We start from the raw sequence: 18542 nt of genomic DNA, 5'->3' as shown, positions 1-18542 counted from the left end.
GAGTGTGTAAACTTCTGACCCACTGGGAATGTGATGAAAGAAATAAAAGCTGAAATAAATCACTACTATTATTCTGACATTTCACAATCTTAAAATAAAGTGATGATCCAAGCTGACCTAAGACAGGGAATATTTACTAGGATTAAATGTAAGGAATTGTGAAAAACTGAGTTTAAATGCATTTGGCTAAGGTGTATGTAAACTTCCGACTTCAACTGTATGTACACACAAATTGGGTTCGGCAGACGCCAGGAGAATGCTACCTGCCCGAATGTATAGTGCCTGCTGTCAAGTTTGGTGGAGGAGGAATAATGGTCTGGGGCTGTTTTTCATAGTTCAGGCTAGGGCCTGAACTATGAAATATGTATTCCTGCAGGCCTCTTGCTTAAGCACTCCCAAGGTGCCTTCCCCTCCCCCCCCTGGAAACAAAAATAGAATAATTACTAACGTAAAGTGAAACATTTCAATAATCAAAAGTCCTTTTGATATGCACATACGTCTGCAGGACCGGCTACAAAATACTTCACAACAATTATACAGACCAACAACAAAACACAAAACACACCAAGAAGCTCTCTCTCCTAACAAAGGAACACTGGCTTTTATCCAGCTGGGGAGGAGTTTGTAATTGCCGACAGCTGTATCTCCTGACGAGAGGGCGGGGTCAGAGCTCCAATCTGAAATGGGGCCGACCAATCAGCTGCTTTGGACTTCAGGAAGCCATTTCCTGAAATACACACATCCATAAACTCAAAACACAGAAACTGGGGAATGTAACATCACTGGGGCTAAGCTTCCTGCCATCCAGGATCTATATACTAGGCGGTGTCAGAGGAAGGCCCCAAAAAATTGTCAAAGACGCCAGTCACCCAAGTAATAGACAGATAGATCCCTCTGCTACTGCAAGGCAAACAGTACTGGAGCGCCAAGTCTAGGTCTAAAAGGCTCCTTAACAGCTTCTACCCCCAAGCCATAAGACTGCTGAACAATTAATCAAACGGCCACCCAGACTATTTACATTGAGCCCCCCCTGTTTTTACACTGCTGCTACTCGATGTTTATCATCTATGTGTAGTCACTTTACCCCTACCTCCGTGTACAAATTACCTTGACTACCCTGTACATTGATTCGGTACAGGCTTTTAAGTAAGCATTTCACGGTAAGATCCACACCTGTTGTAGTCGGCACATGTGCCAAATAAAATTTTATAAAACTCTTTAATTAACATGCCTCAACTTTATACTGTAATAACACCAGTTCGTGATAAATTCATGTTAAATTCTGTAAGTATAAAACACTATTGTTGTGAAAACATGTCAAAATGCCTTCCATATCTTGCGCGCACACTATTACAGTGATTTTGTGATGGGGATTTCAGAAGTGGGACAAACCTAAAGTGCAGTTATAATTAAATTAAAATGTAAGTATTATCAATTTCTGTTCTAAGATGCTCCTAAAGAGCAAATAACACCCCCCCCCCTCCCTTGTGAATCCCCTCTATAACACCATCCACCCAAGTGCACAAAATACAAAAGATTACTTCTAAATATCTGCCAACAAGTTATTACCAACTAATTTCAACAGTAAATTTGTTTTAATCATGGTCACATGGGGGCCCCATATCTCAATTTTGCATGTACTTTTACACAGAGGAATTGATCCCACACATTATTGCACGCACACACATTCCCAGGTAGCACAATAAATACCAACCTAGTTATTTTCTTTAGAATGATCCTAAAACATCTCCTGAATGCAAGGATTAAAATGAAACTAGAATCTAAATACATCTAAAGGCATACGGGTCTTCATTTCCACCTCCTCTCCTAAAATAAGAATCATTTATCATAATATACTGTAAGCATCTACACAATCATTTATCAATCCATGCTTTTTTAGAGTTTCAAAAATACACACATTTTGCTCTATGGTGGTAAATAGTGCTTTTTCAGACATGAACTCAATTAAATGACAGGGTCAGTTCATAAATGAAAGCATTAAAAATTAGCAATATTGGACAATAGCAAGAAAATATTTTCCAGACTTCAGTGATTAATGACAAAGCTTCAAGCACTTGACCTAAATGCCCCTCAAATAAGTGGACTCATAACCACAGACGCTGTAGTCCATCCAGACCATACCACATTGCAGCTAGTCCAAGTAACAGTCAACAGGCCATGTCAAATCACTTGGCTGAACACAAACAGAACTTGGAAATCATGTCCAGCCCATCAGAACCATTGTTGCATAGAAACTACAGTTCAATAGGGATCACTTTAAAAAAAGAAAATGTATTTGAAAGCCGAAGTATAGGATCCTTTCTTGCGCAGAATATCTGAATTGAGTTGAATGGTGGTCCAGTCTGCAGCTAACAGGCACTGTCACTCCAGAGCACTGCAACAAGGGGGAATACAGGTTTCCATTTCAAAGCAGCACCCTGAAAAAGCAAACAATAAGCACTCAATTCATTGGTACCCAACACCCAGATACACAATGTGAGACCAACAATGTGCTCAAGTGTCCCGTTACTGTATTTAATGGATGCCCTTTCAATCAATGAACTTGTGGGTTGAATGTTCTTAGGTGTAGAAAAGTTGCTATTCACTTGGTCCAGGGTTGCATTCTGATCCTTTACCCTTCTACCTAAAGTGTACACTTGCTTACACACCCTCATGGAGTTAAAAGCATTGGATTAGTGTAAGCATGGTCTAGGGAGTTTCCCTTTTACACCAGTCCATTCCTTCTGACATCCATAAGGGGTGAAAGAGTCCACACTTCAGAGAGAAGGGGAGAGAATCAGACTACAGCACTAGCCTGCACCTCCATGTTATGTAGAAGTGCAGTACAGAGCCCATGTGTGTAGTTCTACAGAATCTTTTCGGATCAATAGGAGCTGAACTAAGAATGTCAATAATCCCCAAATTCCAATAAAATTATTTGATTAAATTCTGTAAAACATTGATTGGCCACTCAATAAGAAAAGGCTACAGGGACACTCCAAATCACCCCCCTTTATATCCATGGCGACAACGGACTGTTCCATTTAGGACGCATGAATTGGGAGGAGATCGGATTGACATTTAAACTAAATCTGTTATTCCATCTGAAATGTGAAACAGAGGAGTCCTTCTCATAACTGAACAGCCTTGCATAACTGACAGCTCTGCAGACAGAGCACACTTTTAAGCCAAATGTTTAGTTAGCATGGATTAATTATGTCACCGGGAGTTTAGGTGGGACTGTTTGATGATGTCATATATAATTAATCCCTGTGTAACTTCTCCAGCTCTGGGAAGACTGCTCAATGGCCCACTATACTATATGACTCATCCAACTTCATAGATACTGAGAACAATGAACCCTCCAACCCCAATCAGTTCAATCACTTCTAGTTGGGCCCTTTCTCAATGTTATCATAGAATTCTCAACTTAACATTTCATTTCATTTTAACATTGTATAGGGTAACATCAAAACAATTGAGATTAAAAACTAAATAATATTGAAGAATTTCCTCTAAACAAGGATATATTTGCGAAAGATCTTGTTTGTACTCAGTGTGACGTTTGATCATCTTGGATGTATATTACCTGTATCAGGCCAATTTAGTGTTGTGCAACTGAAAACCTCCTGTGTGCAATGACTCCACATATTGCAGAGCACTTTGCATAGATGTCAAGCAGTAGCCTTCCTCTCCAATCAGATACCTGAGACAGAGAAGAACTGTTAGAACTCTCTGCACCATCGCTGTACAATTTACAGACAGATCAACAAAATAAAATCAACATACAGTGGGGCAAAAAAGTATTTAGTCAACCAATTGTGCAAGTTCTTCCACTTAAAAAGATGAGGCCTGTAATTTTCACCACAGGTACACTTCAACTATGACAGACAAAATTAGAAAAAAATCCAGAAAAATCACACTGTTGGATTTTTAATTAATTTATTTGCAAATTATGGTGGAAAATAAATATTTGGTCACCAACAAACAAGCAAGATTTCTGGCTCTCACAGACCTGTAACTTCTTCTTTAAGAGGCTCCTCTGTCCTCCACTCGTTACCTGTATTAATGGCACCTGTTTGAACTTGTTATCAGTATAAAAGACACCTGTCCACAACCTCAAACAGTCACACTCCAAACTCCACTATGGCCAAGACCAAAGAGCTGTCAAAGGACACCAGAAACAAAATTGTAGACCTGCACCAGGCTGGGAAGACTGAATCTGCAATAGGTAAGCAGCTTGGTTTGAAGAAATCAACTGTGGGAGCAATTATTAGAAAATGGAAGACATACAAGACCACTGATAATCTCCCTCGATCTGGGGCTCCACGCAAGATCTCACCCAGTGGGGTCAAAATGATCACAAGAACGGTGAGCAAAAATCCCAGAACCACACAGGGGGACCTAGTGAATGACCTGCAGAGAGCTGGGACCAAAGTAACAAAGCCTACCATCAGTAACACACTACGCCGCCAGGGACTCAAATCCTGCAGTGCCAGACGCGTCCCCCTGCTTAAGCCAGTACATGTCCAGGCCCGTCTGAAGTTTGCTAGAGAGCATTTGGATGATCCAGAAGAAGATTGGGAGAATGTCATATGGTCAGATGAAACCAAAATATAACTTTTTGGTAAAAACTCAACTCGTCGTGTTGGGAGGACAAAGAATGCTGAGTTTCATCCAAAGAACACCATACCTACTGTGAAGCATGGGGGTGGAAACATCATGCTTTGGGGCTGTTTTTCTGCAAAGGGACCAGGACGACTGATCCGTGTAAAGGAAAGAATGAATGAGGCCATGTATCGTGAGATTTTGAGTGAAAACCTCCTTCCATCAGCAAGGGCATTGAAGATGAAACGTGGCTGGGTCTTTCAGCATGACAATGATCCCAAACACACCACCCAGGCAACAAAGGAGTGGCTTCGTAAGAAGCATTTCAAGGTCCTGGAGTGGCCTAGCCAGTCTCCAGATCTCAACCCCATAGAAAATCCTTGGAGGGAGTTGAAAGTCCGTGTTGCCCAGCAACAGCCCCAAAACATCACTGCTCTAGAGGAGATCTGCATGGAGGAACGGGCCAAAATACAAGCAACAGTGTGTGAAAACCTTGTGAAGACTTACAGAAAACGTTTGACCTCTGTCATTGCCAACAAAGGGTATATAACAAAGTATTGAGATAAACTTTCGTTATTGACCAAATACTTATTTTCCACCATAATTTGCAAATAAATTCATTAAAAATCCTACAATGTGATTTTCTGGATTTCTTTTCTTCTCATTTTGTCTGTCATAGTTGAAGTGTACCTATGATGAAAATTACAGGCCTCTCATCTTTTTAAGTGGGAGAACTTGCACAATTGGTGGCTGACTAAATACTTTTTTGGCCCACTGTAACCTCATCATCATTGTAGATTGAGTGATTGAATACCAACACCTGATATGTTATTAATTTTGCCCTTAACAACAAATCAACGCTCACATCATTTCCTTCTGAGGATTACCATAAAGATGGTTTTATGCAACAACTTCCCTCCTCATATCAGACCATTCCATGACTTAACAAGGCAAATGGTCCAGTAAAACAAGTGTTTTTTTCCTGGCCCATCTGTATATAAAAGGGGGAGGGAAGAGCAGATTTGTGGGGAGGATAAAAAAGGCAGGACAGTAAGCAGGGTGGAGGTTTTCACAAGGGAGCAGTGAAAGGCCTGAGCCTCAAGTCAACTCTGGGTGACCTTAAGCTAATGAGACCAAGACACGAGAGCAACTCATGCCAGGGCTGTGTGTGTGAGAGAGTGAGCGAGTGAGAGAAAGAGAGATCGAAAGATATCTATCCATAAGCTTCTATGGTGGGGGTGGGCCGGGGGCGCGTGCTTTTACAGGCATGTAAATAACATCACCCCATTCTCTTTACTTTTTGACGTGTCATTCTGGAAATCACAGCAATAATTCCTACATGGGGGGCCCGCCTCTGTAGGGCCTTGGACCCAGTGAGCACAGCCTTCCCTACACTCTGCTCTTCCAAACCACTGAGCTGTATAAACATCAAGTAGGCTTTTATTTGTATTTTTATTGGAAAGGAAAACCAAACCAGAATATCCCCACATTCCTTTATCACTGCCAATCTAACCAGCCTATTAAAGGCTGTTTTTACTAAGATAAATAGAGTTCTCGGGTGTGGTCTGAGCTGACACGCAAAGGGAAACTGATACAGACTAAGCCAGAGGTTGACAGTCTCCAGAGTTGAGATTAGAGGGGGAGAGGTACAATGGAGTTGGGGACATGTTTTCTGTGAGGTGAACGTTAAAAAAGTGTGTATGTAAGTTGGAGACCTACCCTTCATGAATGAACTCCTCCAGGGCAGCACACTCTGACACCAGCTGAGGCAGCTCACAGTGCAGAGCCACATAGGAGAGGATGGGCAACAAGTCATCTGCCCCACTAACAAAGAAACAGAGAAGAAATTAAATCAAATAATATTTGAAATGGTTGTGTTAGAATTCAATTGTTAAAAAAATATATATAATCTGTTGTGGTACACATTTTCACGAATGATAATATCTCCACTGGTCCAGTGACCCTTATTAAATCACCCATCAACCGCAATCACAGACTTCTTTGCGTGAGAAGGTGGATGACTGTCGCCTTACTGACCCAGCCAGAGGTAACCAAATCCCTGGCATGCAAGTTAAAGAGGTGTGGACCGTGTCATATAACCCCAGAGAGCCAGGGCTCACACTTCACACCCATAATCAAAACCAAAAATAATAATGATAATTTTTTTTAAATCACACCCTCCTTAACTGTAAATACACAGAGACACATACATTCCTAGAAACTTCAAATTAGTGTCTATAAATTCCAGTTTTAGCATAAATCTCAAATTCAGGGTTAAACATGAAGCGTCAAAATGCAACCAGTCATAGACAAAGTTGACATATTTAAAAAGACATTACAGTGTTCTGAAAAATCTTAGAAAAACATTTTTGATATTGAAAAAGACAAAGTGAAGAGAGATGTAGAGGAGTGTGAGGGAAAAAAATACATTGAAATGAGAGTTGGTTCAGACAAAAGAGGATAGAGAGGACAAAATGAGCCCCCACCTAGTCAGAAACAAAAGAAAGAATGAGACGAACAATGAATGAGGAAGTTGGCTGCAGACTGTGTGTGTGTGTGTATGTATGTAAAAAGGAAACTAAGGTGACAAGGAAAAAGGGAAAATGGATTGATAATGTTCACACATGCGTACTGCATTCATACTTTCATGTGAACACAATAGAAAGTAATTAGTGAGAATAATGGTCACATTGAAGCCATTCATTCTACAGTCCCAAACCGACTCCTCAGAATAGGAAGCACTTCTTTCAATAGTGTGGCCAACATTTTTCTTAAAGTGAAACACACTGAACATTAAGAAGCAATGGAGAAAAGATATTACCCCCTAAAATGGAAACTGTTGGAAACAGTATGCCATGTTCAAAACCAAACATCACACACACCCCAAAATATCTTGACGAGACCTAGCTGACTAAACTCCACTCCATGCTGAAGGAAGTTCCTGATGAACTCCACCAACAGAGTGGAGCAGAGACCAGGCTTTGTGGAATTCAGCTCAGACTACATCGATACAAGGAGACAGATACAGAGCATGAGCTTTTCTCTGAATGCCCCTAAAACATTAATATAAGACAGAGAAAATGAGAGGGCAAGAGATTTGTTTTGTTGGGCGTGGGAGCATAGAATTGGAGCCCACAATCCTCTAACAGTTTAGTTTTAAATGCGCCTTGTATAAGCTCATGCAATGGGCTACGATGCAGACAGCCGTTTACTGGGTGTCATTTAGGTAGCTTGTGGACTGGCTCTTAAACGTTTGTGATCTACCTCATCAGTTTCCTGCCTACACTGGCAATCCTCATTAAATCCTCAAGTAGCAGACCCCTAAATCAAGCAAACAACCCAGTATTACTCGCCCCCAACCCCAACCCCAACCTCAAGCATGCCTTAGCGTCTATGCTCTGTATTCCCTTCAGATGGTCTCTGATCTATAGCTCTTTCCTCTACTCAGTAGAGCTGCTTTCCCTCCCACGGCTCCTATGCCAGCTGGGACCTGCCAGGGTAAGTTCCAGACAAGGCGACCCACTTTGAGGGTCGGCCAGGATGAGGCACTCTGCAGGGGGCGGTGATCCTTGGCCAGACCCCTACTGTGTCTGGCCTTAGTGAGCCCTGATGAAGTCTGACAAGTCGACCACTGACTGAGGCAAGAGGTCCTAAATTATATTAGGATACCCCCCCCCTCCCAAAAAAGATTCTGTATCGTAAGTCCTAGTCTTTAAAAAGCACAAACAGAAGAATGAGGGGAAAAAACATTGAAATATAAATAACACTATTTGAAATGTGTGCAAGTCAGTGTGAGAAAGAGAGAGAGAGACCTGAGAGGGAAATCAGCATGATCCAGCACGTGATCATGTTCATAAAAGCAATGTTGCAGTACTAGACTCACATAGCTGCTGTTTTGGAATCCGCCTCATGAAGGCAGCAGTAGTCCTCAGCACAAGCACAGATCAGACGCAATGTCCGAACTGCAACAGAACAGAAAGCAAAAACAAAAGGTGACTAATAGATAGGGATATGGAAAACAACATCAATTACATTACACAATTAGACCAAACAAGTCAATTCAGCTTCCAGCCTGTCTAAAATAAAGTGTACTGGATGTTATTTTGCCAGAGAGACATGGATTTCCCACCCCCCCATTTCATTCATTCAGCACAATAAACAGTGGTGCTAGTAGAGATCAAATGCTTCCCCTGTATGAGCAATGTGAAGAACACTTCCCACACTATCATTGTCCAGTGATGGTTTTAAGGGGTTCACTCACCAATGCACTCCAGCTTTTTCTGGGGACAGCAATATCTGCACAGCAAGCGAAGCTCCTGCACTGCTGATTCATAGGGGTAGGAACCATGCAGCACAACATGGTCTTGGGGGTACAGTTTCGATGCGACACCAACGTCACCAGGTGAGGCGTCCTGATACAGCCTCATACTGGACTCAAAGGACAGCTCCCGCTCTCTGTGGACCTTCCTGCATAGTCCAGGACACACAAAGATACAAGGGGTTACCATGAATAATCAACAGGTTTTGTGACATGACTGACAGCAGCTGTCATACTGAACTACTTTCTAAGTGAGCATTAGACTGAATAGATCAACGAACGGTTGCACAACAACCTTGTAACAGGTCTAGAAATCATCTCACTAAACTGATAGCATAAATCAACAATAGGAGAAGAGGGAACAGCTTCTACTTGTAGCCTCCTGACGCCATCTACTGACCACTGCCTGGCATCCGACTCATTCTGCATACAAGGAGGTTTCAATCATCATCATCAGCATCATCACAAAATATGTAAATGTGATCAGAGCAGCAAAATACATAGTGTTGGACTGGGTTTTAGTATATTGGCCATAAAAAGCAGTCATATAAGCACCGACTGTAAATTAAAAGACTAGAAAATTGTAAAAAAGCTAAACGAGGGGTTAAGACCTGAAGCTGCTTTACCTGAAGAGGGTCAACAGAGGGCTCCAGATGGGAGTGAAGAAGGCTTCCTCTATGCTGGCCACACACAGGTCCTTAGAATTGGCTGTGTTCAGACACTCAAATGAGAGCAGACACAGAGACAGCAGTTGATCTGGAACACAAACAAATATGTTTATAATTTCTTCTATATATTTTCCATTAGAGAACACATTTCCTGTCAAAGTGAGGTTTACCAATGGCAATATGGATGTCCTTCACTATAGCCTTCAGGTGCTTTTTGAGAGCATGCATCTCCAAGTCCTGAACGAGGAACTCCTGATCTAACTGTGATGGTTCAAAGATCATGTCAGGGTCCCTATGAGAGGGGTCCCGGTCCATCTGTGTCAGGAACTGCTCCATATCCTCAAACAAATTCTCCCTGTCCAGAGTATGGGGCCCATCACTATCCAACTCTGCCTCGTTGGCATTATGGTCATGGGAGGAGGAGATATTGAGAGAGGCATCGGAGGACAGACTGTGACCTGTGCCAGATTTTGAAACGTTCTGATGAGAGTCTGAGATCAACAAGCTCTGAGTGCTGCGGGAGGGTTTCATGGGCAGGGCAGGACTTGCAGGTAGACTCTTGCTCACGATTGGATAAAGCCTGTTGTAAACTCTGTACTGGAGCCTTTTCAGTAGCTTAATCACAGGGTGGTCTGGACAGCTAGGATACACAGAGCACACAACAAGTTACTCCTCTATTGAAATGGAAATTAAGTAACATTATGTTTGGCAAAATATATGACTGCCTTGTGCTGCCTCGTGTTCAGTACCTGAGAAGACATGAAACAAGGCCAGTGACCAAGGTGGCATCATCAGGATTTTTCTTGAGTTTCGCTTTCCAAAGCTTGGGCCAGTCCTTTAAGTCAAACACATACACAGGATGAGGACACAACTTGACAACAGTCACTTAGCCAATAACCTTAACATTCTCTGAAAACACTGAAGTTCACTTATCAACACAAAGGCTTGTCAAGTTGTTACTGAACTCTGAACTCACATGATCTTGTTCATATTCCAAAATATTTGTGTACAGAACACGTTGTTCCTGTTCTTCTCCATTAATTGTTCCAGACGCAGCAAACCTCCTGCATACAGCACAGACAGATTACTAATCTGATATATGGATGTAACTGGAGCTCAGCTCCAAGCACCATTCATTGACTTTCATTCATGGTTGGATTGAGTGGTCAATGAAGGGTAATCGTTTGGAAATATTCTATACTTAACTGCAAGCACACAAGTATCAGCTTTCTGTTCTGATTCTAATCCCTACACAGTTATACTTCCGACATTTCTTACGCTGTTAGCCTGTAAGGCCATACAACTGTGAGGCTTGTACTGTGATGTGTAACAAGCTCTACTGTCTAGGTGGATGAATGTTCACCTGTTGGCTTCCTCCTGCAGCCTCAGTCTCCTTTCCTCCATCTTCCTTTGGAGCTTCACAGACATTAAGGAAATCTTCCCAAATGTCCACTGGCTCTAAACATAATATAGCAGCTCACCCCAAAGCTATATGCCTACCACCATGGACAACCAACAGCATTCATTATCTCAGAAGGTGTTTACCTTTAAAACACCAATAGGTCGATCACTATAATTGATGATGTAACCCTTTAGGCTACTCCTTGCATGGTCTGCGGGGGTGTCCGGTACACCAGTGCACGAGGTGTCTGGGATGTGTGTTCCACGGGTCACACGTAGGGATCCTTGAACCAAGATACCATCATTTGAATCCTGGTCTTACTCAAGTGGACAGTCTTACCCAATAACCCCTAGACTTATATAATAATAATAATAATAATAATAATAATAATAAACTAACCCCGAAAGTCTAGCCTGACGAGTCGATAACTCACACCAAATTCTTCCGCTGCTCTGTCATTCGCTACATACTTTAGTCTGAGATTGCCATCATTGAAATCGTGTTTGTGATGACGAGGGGCGTTGTACAAAACAAAGTCATCAGCGATTGGATCGTCTCTATCCAGTCATAGTATCAAAGCCAATGACAATGTCAAACTGTTGCTTTACCCACGTGTGTTCTGGCTCCGGCCCAACCCACAAATCAGACGGTCCCGAATGTGTTCGTATTCGATGAAGGGTCGGGGAGGTACTCAGATCCAGACTCACTGCAGAGAAGAAACTAACGTCCGTGGCCTAGTGTTTGGCTGGAGCAAGGACTCTGGGTAGCCAGGTAACTGAAAGTCCACATTAAATATCAGAAACAAAGGATACTGCATCTTGCCTGGCCTTGGCAATAATCAGGTTCTCCATCATCTGCCTCTGAAGAGAGAGAGTCTGAAAGAAAATGTATAAATATTTAGGATTTCTATACCCTTTCTAGAGATGTTAAAAGCATGCATGTCAGATATCTCATATATAATGTAATTAGTAAATAAGAAAAGCAATATTTTCCAGGAGGCAGAATTCTTGTTGAAAGGTAAAGATAAAAAAGTTATTATCACCTCAACACTACAACCAGCCTGAGGTCGGCTAACTGCTGACCGATTGCATTATATATGGCTTATCAGGGTCTGAACAATGAAACGTCATAGTTTAAGGGTTGTCATTGATTGCACTCGAGTAGGCTACTGGAGAACTAACCACCCTGCGAGTATATACGAGGAAGTCTGTGCTACATCTCTTAGTGTGCATACCGCGTCATTGGAACAATTAAAGTACATGGATATAAAAAGTACAAAAGTATGTGGACATCTGTTCGTCATTAATATGGAGTTGGTCCCCCCTATGCTGCTATAACAGCCTCCCTCTTCTGGAAAGGCTTTCCACAAGATGTTGGAACATTGCTGCGGTGACTTGTTTCCATTCAGCCACAAGAGCATTAGTGAGGTCGGGCACTGATGTTGGGCGATTAGGCCTGGCTTGTATTCGGTGTTCCAATTCATCCCATGTTTAATGGGGTTGAGGTCAGGGCTCTTTGCAGTCAAGTTCTTCCACACCTATCCTGACAAACCATTTCTGTATGGACCTCGCTTTGTGCACAGGGGCATTGTCATGCTAAAACAGGAAAGGGCTTTCCCCAAACTGGTTGCCACAAAGTTGGAAGCACAGAATCGTAGGAAGCACATGATCGTCTAGAATGTCATTGTATTCTGATTTCCCTTCACTGGAACTAAGGGCCTTAGCCACGAAACATAAAAAACAGCCCCAGACCAAACTTTACAGTTGGTACTATGCATTCGGGCAGGTAGTGTTCTCCTGGCATTTTCCAAACCCAGATTCGTCCCTTGAACTGCCATATGGTGAAGCTTGATTCATCAATCCAGAGAACACTTTTCCACTGCTACAGAGCCAACACTTCTCCCGACGAACAGTTATTGTGCTGACGATGCTTTCAGAGGCAGTTTTTTGGTAGTACCGAGGACAGACTATTTTTATGGGCTATGAGCTTCCGCTCTCGGCGGTCCCGTTCTGTGAGCTTGTGGCCCTACCACAATTGCAACTCTGTAGATCATCACATTCTTCACCAGCCTATTGATTTCATATGAACACACATGACTTTTGCAATTTCGGCACAGCAACGGCTTTCACAAACGCTCTCACTGCATATCTTACATATCCCAGCTTCACGAGTAGGCAGATACTGATGTTTGAAGAAGTAAAACCGATTTACTTTCCTCCATATATTACAAGGTTTAGTCAACATGCTTTAACCACTCCTGGAATCTCCCGGAAACATTTTTTAAATAGGTTTCTCAGTGTCATGGCTGAACAAGGACAATATACATCTAGATGGTTTGTCTATGTATCAGCAGGACAGAAGGGCGGCGCCGTGTAAGCTCAAGGGGGAGGTGTGTCTTTGTTAACAACAATTGGTGCATAACCTCTAATATTAAGGACGTCTCGAGGTTCTGCTTGCCTGAGTTAGAATACCTCATCAAATGAAATTTATTTATATAGCCCTTCTTACATCAGCTGATATCTCAAAGTGCTGTACAGAATCCCAGCCTAAAACCCCAAACAGCAAGAAATGCAGGTGTAGAAGCACGGTGGCTAGGAAAAACTCCCTAGAAAGGCCAAAACCTAGGACGAAACCTAGAGAGGAACCAGGCTATGAGACGTGGCCAGTCCTCTTCTGGCTGTGCCGGGTGGAGATAACAGAACATGGCCAAGATGTTCAAATGTTCATAAATGACCAGCATGGTCAAATAATATTAATCACAGTAGTTGTCGAGGGTGCAGCAAGACAGCACCTCAGGAGTAAATGTCAGTTGGCTTTTCATAGCCAATCATTAAGATTATCTCTACCGCTTCTGCTGTCTCTAGAGAGTTGAAAACAGCAGGTCTGGGACAGGTAGCACGTCCGGTGAACAGGTCAGGGTTCCATAGCCGCAGGCAGAACAGTTGAAACTGGAGCAGCAGCACGGCCAGGTGGACTGGGGACAGCAAGGAGTCATCATGCCAGGTAGTCCTGAGGCATGGTCCTCATAAGCTGTGGACCACACTATTTACCAAGAGAGTTTATATATATTTTTCGTAGCTGTCTATTTACCACCACAAACCGATGTTGGCGCACTCAACGAGCTGTATAGGGAAATAAGCAAATAAGAAAATACTCATCCAAAAGGCACTCTTGGTGGCCGGTGGTTTTAATGCATGAAAACTGAAATCTGTCTTACCTAATTTCTACCACCATGTCAGCTGTGTCACTAGAGGTGGGAAAAAAATAATAATAATAAAACTTGTAGATCACCTTTACTCAACAGACAAAAACGCATACAAAGCTCTCCCTTGTCTTCCATTTGGCAAATCTGACCATAACGCTGTCCTCCTGATTCCTGGTTACAAGAAACAAAAATAAAAAAAACAGGAAGTACCAGTGACATGCTCAATATGGAAGTGGTCCGATGGAGCGGATGCTAAGCTACAGGACTGTTTCACTAGCACCAGGATTCATCTGATGGCATTGAGGAGTTAACCACATCAGTCTTCATTAATAAGTGCATCGACGACGTCTTCCCTAAAGTGACCGTACGTACATATCCCAGCCAGAAGCCATGGATTACAGGCAACATTCGTACTGTGCTAAAAGGCTAGAGATGCAGCTTTCAAGGAGCGGGACACTAATCCGGATGCTTATAAGAAATCTCGCTACGACCTCCGACAAACCATCAAACAGGCAAAGCTTCAATACAGGACTAAGATCAAATCCTAATACATCAGCTCTGACACTTGTCAGATGTGGCAGGCCTTGCAAACTATCACAGATTTCAAAAGGGAAAGCCAGCCACGAGCTGCCCAGAGACGTGAGCCTACCAGACAAGCTAAATGCCTTCTATGCTCACTTCGAGGCAAGCAACACTGAACCAATTGAGAGCATCAGCTGTCAGACGACTGTGTGATCAAGTACTCCGTAGCCGATGTGAGTAAGACCATTAAAACAGGTTAACATCACAAGGCCCAGGGACAGACTGATAACCAGGACACGTACTCAGAGCATCTTCACTGATATTTGCAATCTCTCCCTGACCCAGTCTGTAGTACCTACATGTTTAAAGTAGACCACCATAGTGCCTGTGCCGAAGAACACCAAGGGAACCTGTCTAAATGACCATCACCTCGATGTACTCACATCTGTAGCCATAAAATGCTTTGAAAGGCTGGTCATGGCTCACATCAACACCATAATCCCAGACACCCTGGACCTACTCCAATTCGCATACCACCCAAACGGATCCACAGATGAAGCTCTCGCGATTGTACTCCATACTGCCCTTTCCCACCTGGACAAGAGAAGCACCTATGTAAGAATGCTGTTAATTGACTAAAGCTCAGCGTTCAACACCATAGTGCCCTCCAAGTTCATCACAAAGCTAAGAATCCTGGGACTGATCACCTCCCTCAAACTGGATCCTGGACTTCCTAACAGGCCGCAAACAGGTGGTGAGGGTAGGCAACAACACATCCGCCGTGCTTAGTCCCCTCCTGTACTCCTTGTTCACCCATGACTGCGTAGCAGTTCAAGACTCTAACACCATCATTAAGTTTGCTGACAACATGACGGTGGTAGGCCTGATCACCAACGATGATGGGAGCCTATAGGGAGTAGGTCAGAGACCTGGCAGTGTGGTGCCAGGACAACAACCTCTCCCTCAACATCAGCAAGACAAAGGAGCTGATCGTGGACTACAGGATACGGAGGGCTGAGCACGCCCCCATTCAGATCAACAGAGCTGTTGTGGAGCGGGTCGAGAGCTTCAAGTTCCTCTGTGTCCATGTCCCTAAGGATCTATCATGGTCCACACACACCAACGTAGTCGTGAAAAGGGAACGACAGCGCCTCTTCTCCCTCAGGAAGCTGAAAAGATTTGGCATGGTCCCTCAGATCCTTAAAAAGTTATATGGCTGCACCATTGAGAGCATCTTGGCTGGCTGCATCATCGTGTGGCATGGCAACTGCATGGCATCGACCGCAAGGCGCTACAGAGGGTAGTGCGTATTGCCCAGTACATCACTGGGGCCGAGCTCCCTGTCATCCAGAACCCCTATACCAGACGGTGTCAGAGGAAGGCCCTAAAAGTTTTCCAAGACTCCCACCCTACTCATCACATACACTACTCCTGCTACTGTTAATTTTCTGTCATGTGGACTATTCACTTTATTCCTAGTTGTACAGTACCAGTAAAAAGTTGACACGCCTGCTCATTTCAGGTATTTTCTTAACTTTTTCTGTTTTCTACATTGTAGAATAATAGTGAAGACTTCAAAACTATGAAATAACACATATGGAATCATTTAGTAACTAAAAAAAAGGGAAAAAAAGTGTTAAACAAATCAAAATATATTTTATATTTGAGATTCTTCAAAGTAACCAACCGTTGCCTTGATGACAGTTTTGCACACTGATGTCTACACTATTATTTTACAATGTAGTTACTTTAAATATTTGTGTATGCTAATTTATTTCATATTTTTCTCTCTTTTTATCGAATATTTAGAACATACAATATACTTGCAGTGAAGCCGCTCAACAACTACATCACATTAGTCATCTAACAGACTCACATCCGGAGTGACACACAGAAACAACAAGGGTCAATGCCCTGCTCAAGAGCACATCGACGGATCTCCCACAAGTTCAAAAACGGGGACCCGAATCAGCGATCCATCAGCCACTGGCCCAAGCTCCCAACCGCCAGCCCTCCAAGATTCCCACCCCCACAGTTCCTCAAGAGCTGCCCCTCAACCATCCAAGACCCCCACCACTCCCCCCCCGAGAATGTTTTTTAAAAATATACATACTTCCATTCACCACCCCCAAGACCCCCCAAATGTACCAAAAACAAACTAAATGAACAAAAGACAAAGGGAAAGGAAAACAACAATGCAAAAAAACTTGTCCAAACTTTTGACTGGTACTGTATGTACATATCTACTCAATTACCTTGTACCCCTGCACATCCTGACTCAGTACTGGTACCCTGTGTATGTAGCCAAGTTAGCGTTACTCATTGTTTATGTATTATTACTTTTCAAATATTTCTCTCTCTCTGCATTGTTGGGAAGGGCCCGTAAGCCTACACCCATTGTTTACGAAGCATGTGACAAATAAAATTGGATTTGATTGAGCCGAAAATAAAAGCTCTCCATTTCATATTCTGATCATTTATAGAGCTACAATGCCTTCTCCTCCTCCTCCTCCTCCTCCTCTTTTGAGACAAAGGAAATCAAAACAAAACCACTCCTGGTCCCTCTGACTACCTTTCTTAATGCCTCCTTTAACATATGAGACCTCAAATTGATCGTTGTTGACGAATTGCACTCCCACCAGAAACCGAAGTTCTCCCGTCTTCCATTCATTCCGTCTTCCATTCATTCTCAATTAATTAATTCAATCGCGCAGCATCAGAATCAACCTGCACTTCCACCATTTTCCCTCCTGAGCTCTTGTTGGGTCCATCTTTGATTTTATACCAACATCAGGTACTCAAGTGTGTGTGTGCCCGTGCACAATATGTGTAGTGAATATAACAGCTGTGTGGATTTCACAACCTTTCTTCTTTACTTTGGATGACATTTCAATTGTGATAAATTTAGGGTACTTGTTAGTAAACTAGTTAGTAAGTTTAATACTGTGTGTCATATTACAGTAGAACAAAGCTCAAAAGAAAGTTTGTGATATCCACACAGACGTTATATCCACTACATAAAAGTTTGACACACACACAAACTTTGTTCAACTGAATATGGTGTGTGGTGTCTGTTTGGTATAAGTGACATAATAACACACAAACACAAAGACTGACCAGAGAAGTCTTCTGTGTACGGGCCTGAGCAGGGGGCAGTCGGGCCAGACGAGCTTCACAATTTGCTTTCAACTTCTGGTTCAACCGTGATGCCTCCTCTATGGGTGTAAGCTCCCTTTCATATACACAAAAACATACAGAAATATTTAGTCACATCTTACCAAAGGTTTAAAAAGTATCAAGACTACAACTGGGGTGGGCACACTATGTGCATTTCAGTTCTGCAGTATTAAAATACTCTGCACTAACCAAGTCTGTTTTTAAGTAATTAATTTAAAAAAATCTTAATATACACTGTGTACAAAACATGACGCCTCTTTCCATGAGAGACTGACCAGGTAACTCCAAGTGAAAGCTATAATCCCTTGATGTCACTTGTTAAATCCACTTCAACCAATGTAGATGAAAGGGAGGAGACAAGTTAAAGAAGGATTTTTAAGCCTTGAGACAGTGCCTTTGGAAAGTATTCTGACCCCTCGACTTTGCACATTTTGTTATGTTACAGCCTTATTCTAAAATGTATTAAATAGTTTCTCCCTCATTCTACACACAATACACCACCATAATGACGAAGCAAAAACAGGTTTGGAAATGTTTGCTAATTTATATTAAAATTAAATAAATTTCCATAAGTATTCAGGCCCACTTTGTTGAAGCACCGATTACAGCCTCAAGTCTTCTTGGCAAACCTTTATTTGGGGA

The 18542-nt window shown here is 42.5% G+C and overlaps 1 protein-coding gene across 3 annotated transcripts in view; it reads right to left on the bottom strand.

Moving 5' to 3' along the window:
* Positions 1-1576: 1576 nt before the first annotated feature.
* LOC139370925 (VPS9 domain-containing protein 1-like) overlaps positions 1577-18542 on the bottom strand; it is a 28502-nt gene continuing 11536 nt past the window's right edge. For 2 of the 3 annotated variants that reach the window (XM_071110817.1, XM_071110835.1), the window contains exons 5-16: positions 17841-17955; positions 11809-11871; positions 10958-11010; positions 10571-10658; positions 10344-10429; positions 9765-10234; positions 9553-9682; positions 8870-9075; positions 8492-8570; positions 6328-6432; positions 3590-3706; positions 1577-2438 (exon numbers count right to left, since the gene is read on the bottom strand). In XM_071110817.1, the coding sequence (XP_070966918.1) occupies positions 3595-3706; positions 6328-6432; positions 8492-8570; positions 8870-9075; positions 9553-9682; positions 9765-10234; positions 10344-10429; positions 10571-10658; positions 10958-11010; positions 11809-11871; positions 17841-17955 (1507 nt within the window). In that variant the 3' untranslated portion in view covers positions 1577-2438; positions 3590-3594. The remainder of the gene's footprint in view (positions 2439-3589; positions 3707-6327; positions 6433-8491; positions 8571-8869; positions 9076-9552; positions 9683-9764; positions 10235-10343; positions 10430-10570; positions 10659-10957; positions 11011-11808; positions 11872-17840; positions 17956-18542) is intronic. The other variant, XM_071110826.1, reaches the window with a different exon arrangement.

The sequence above is a fragment of the Oncorhynchus clarkii genome, chromosome 2 (genome assembly GCF_045791955.1).
Source record: "Oncorhynchus clarkii lewisi isolate Uvic-CL-2024 chromosome 2, UVic_Ocla_1.0, whole genome shotgun sequence".
In the NCBI taxonomy this organism is placed as follows: Eukaryota; Metazoa; Chordata; class Actinopteri; order Salmoniformes; family Salmonidae; genus Oncorhynchus; species Oncorhynchus clarkii.
Note: the sequence above shows the minus strand (reverse complement) of the source record. Positions and strands in the feature narration are given on the sequence as shown.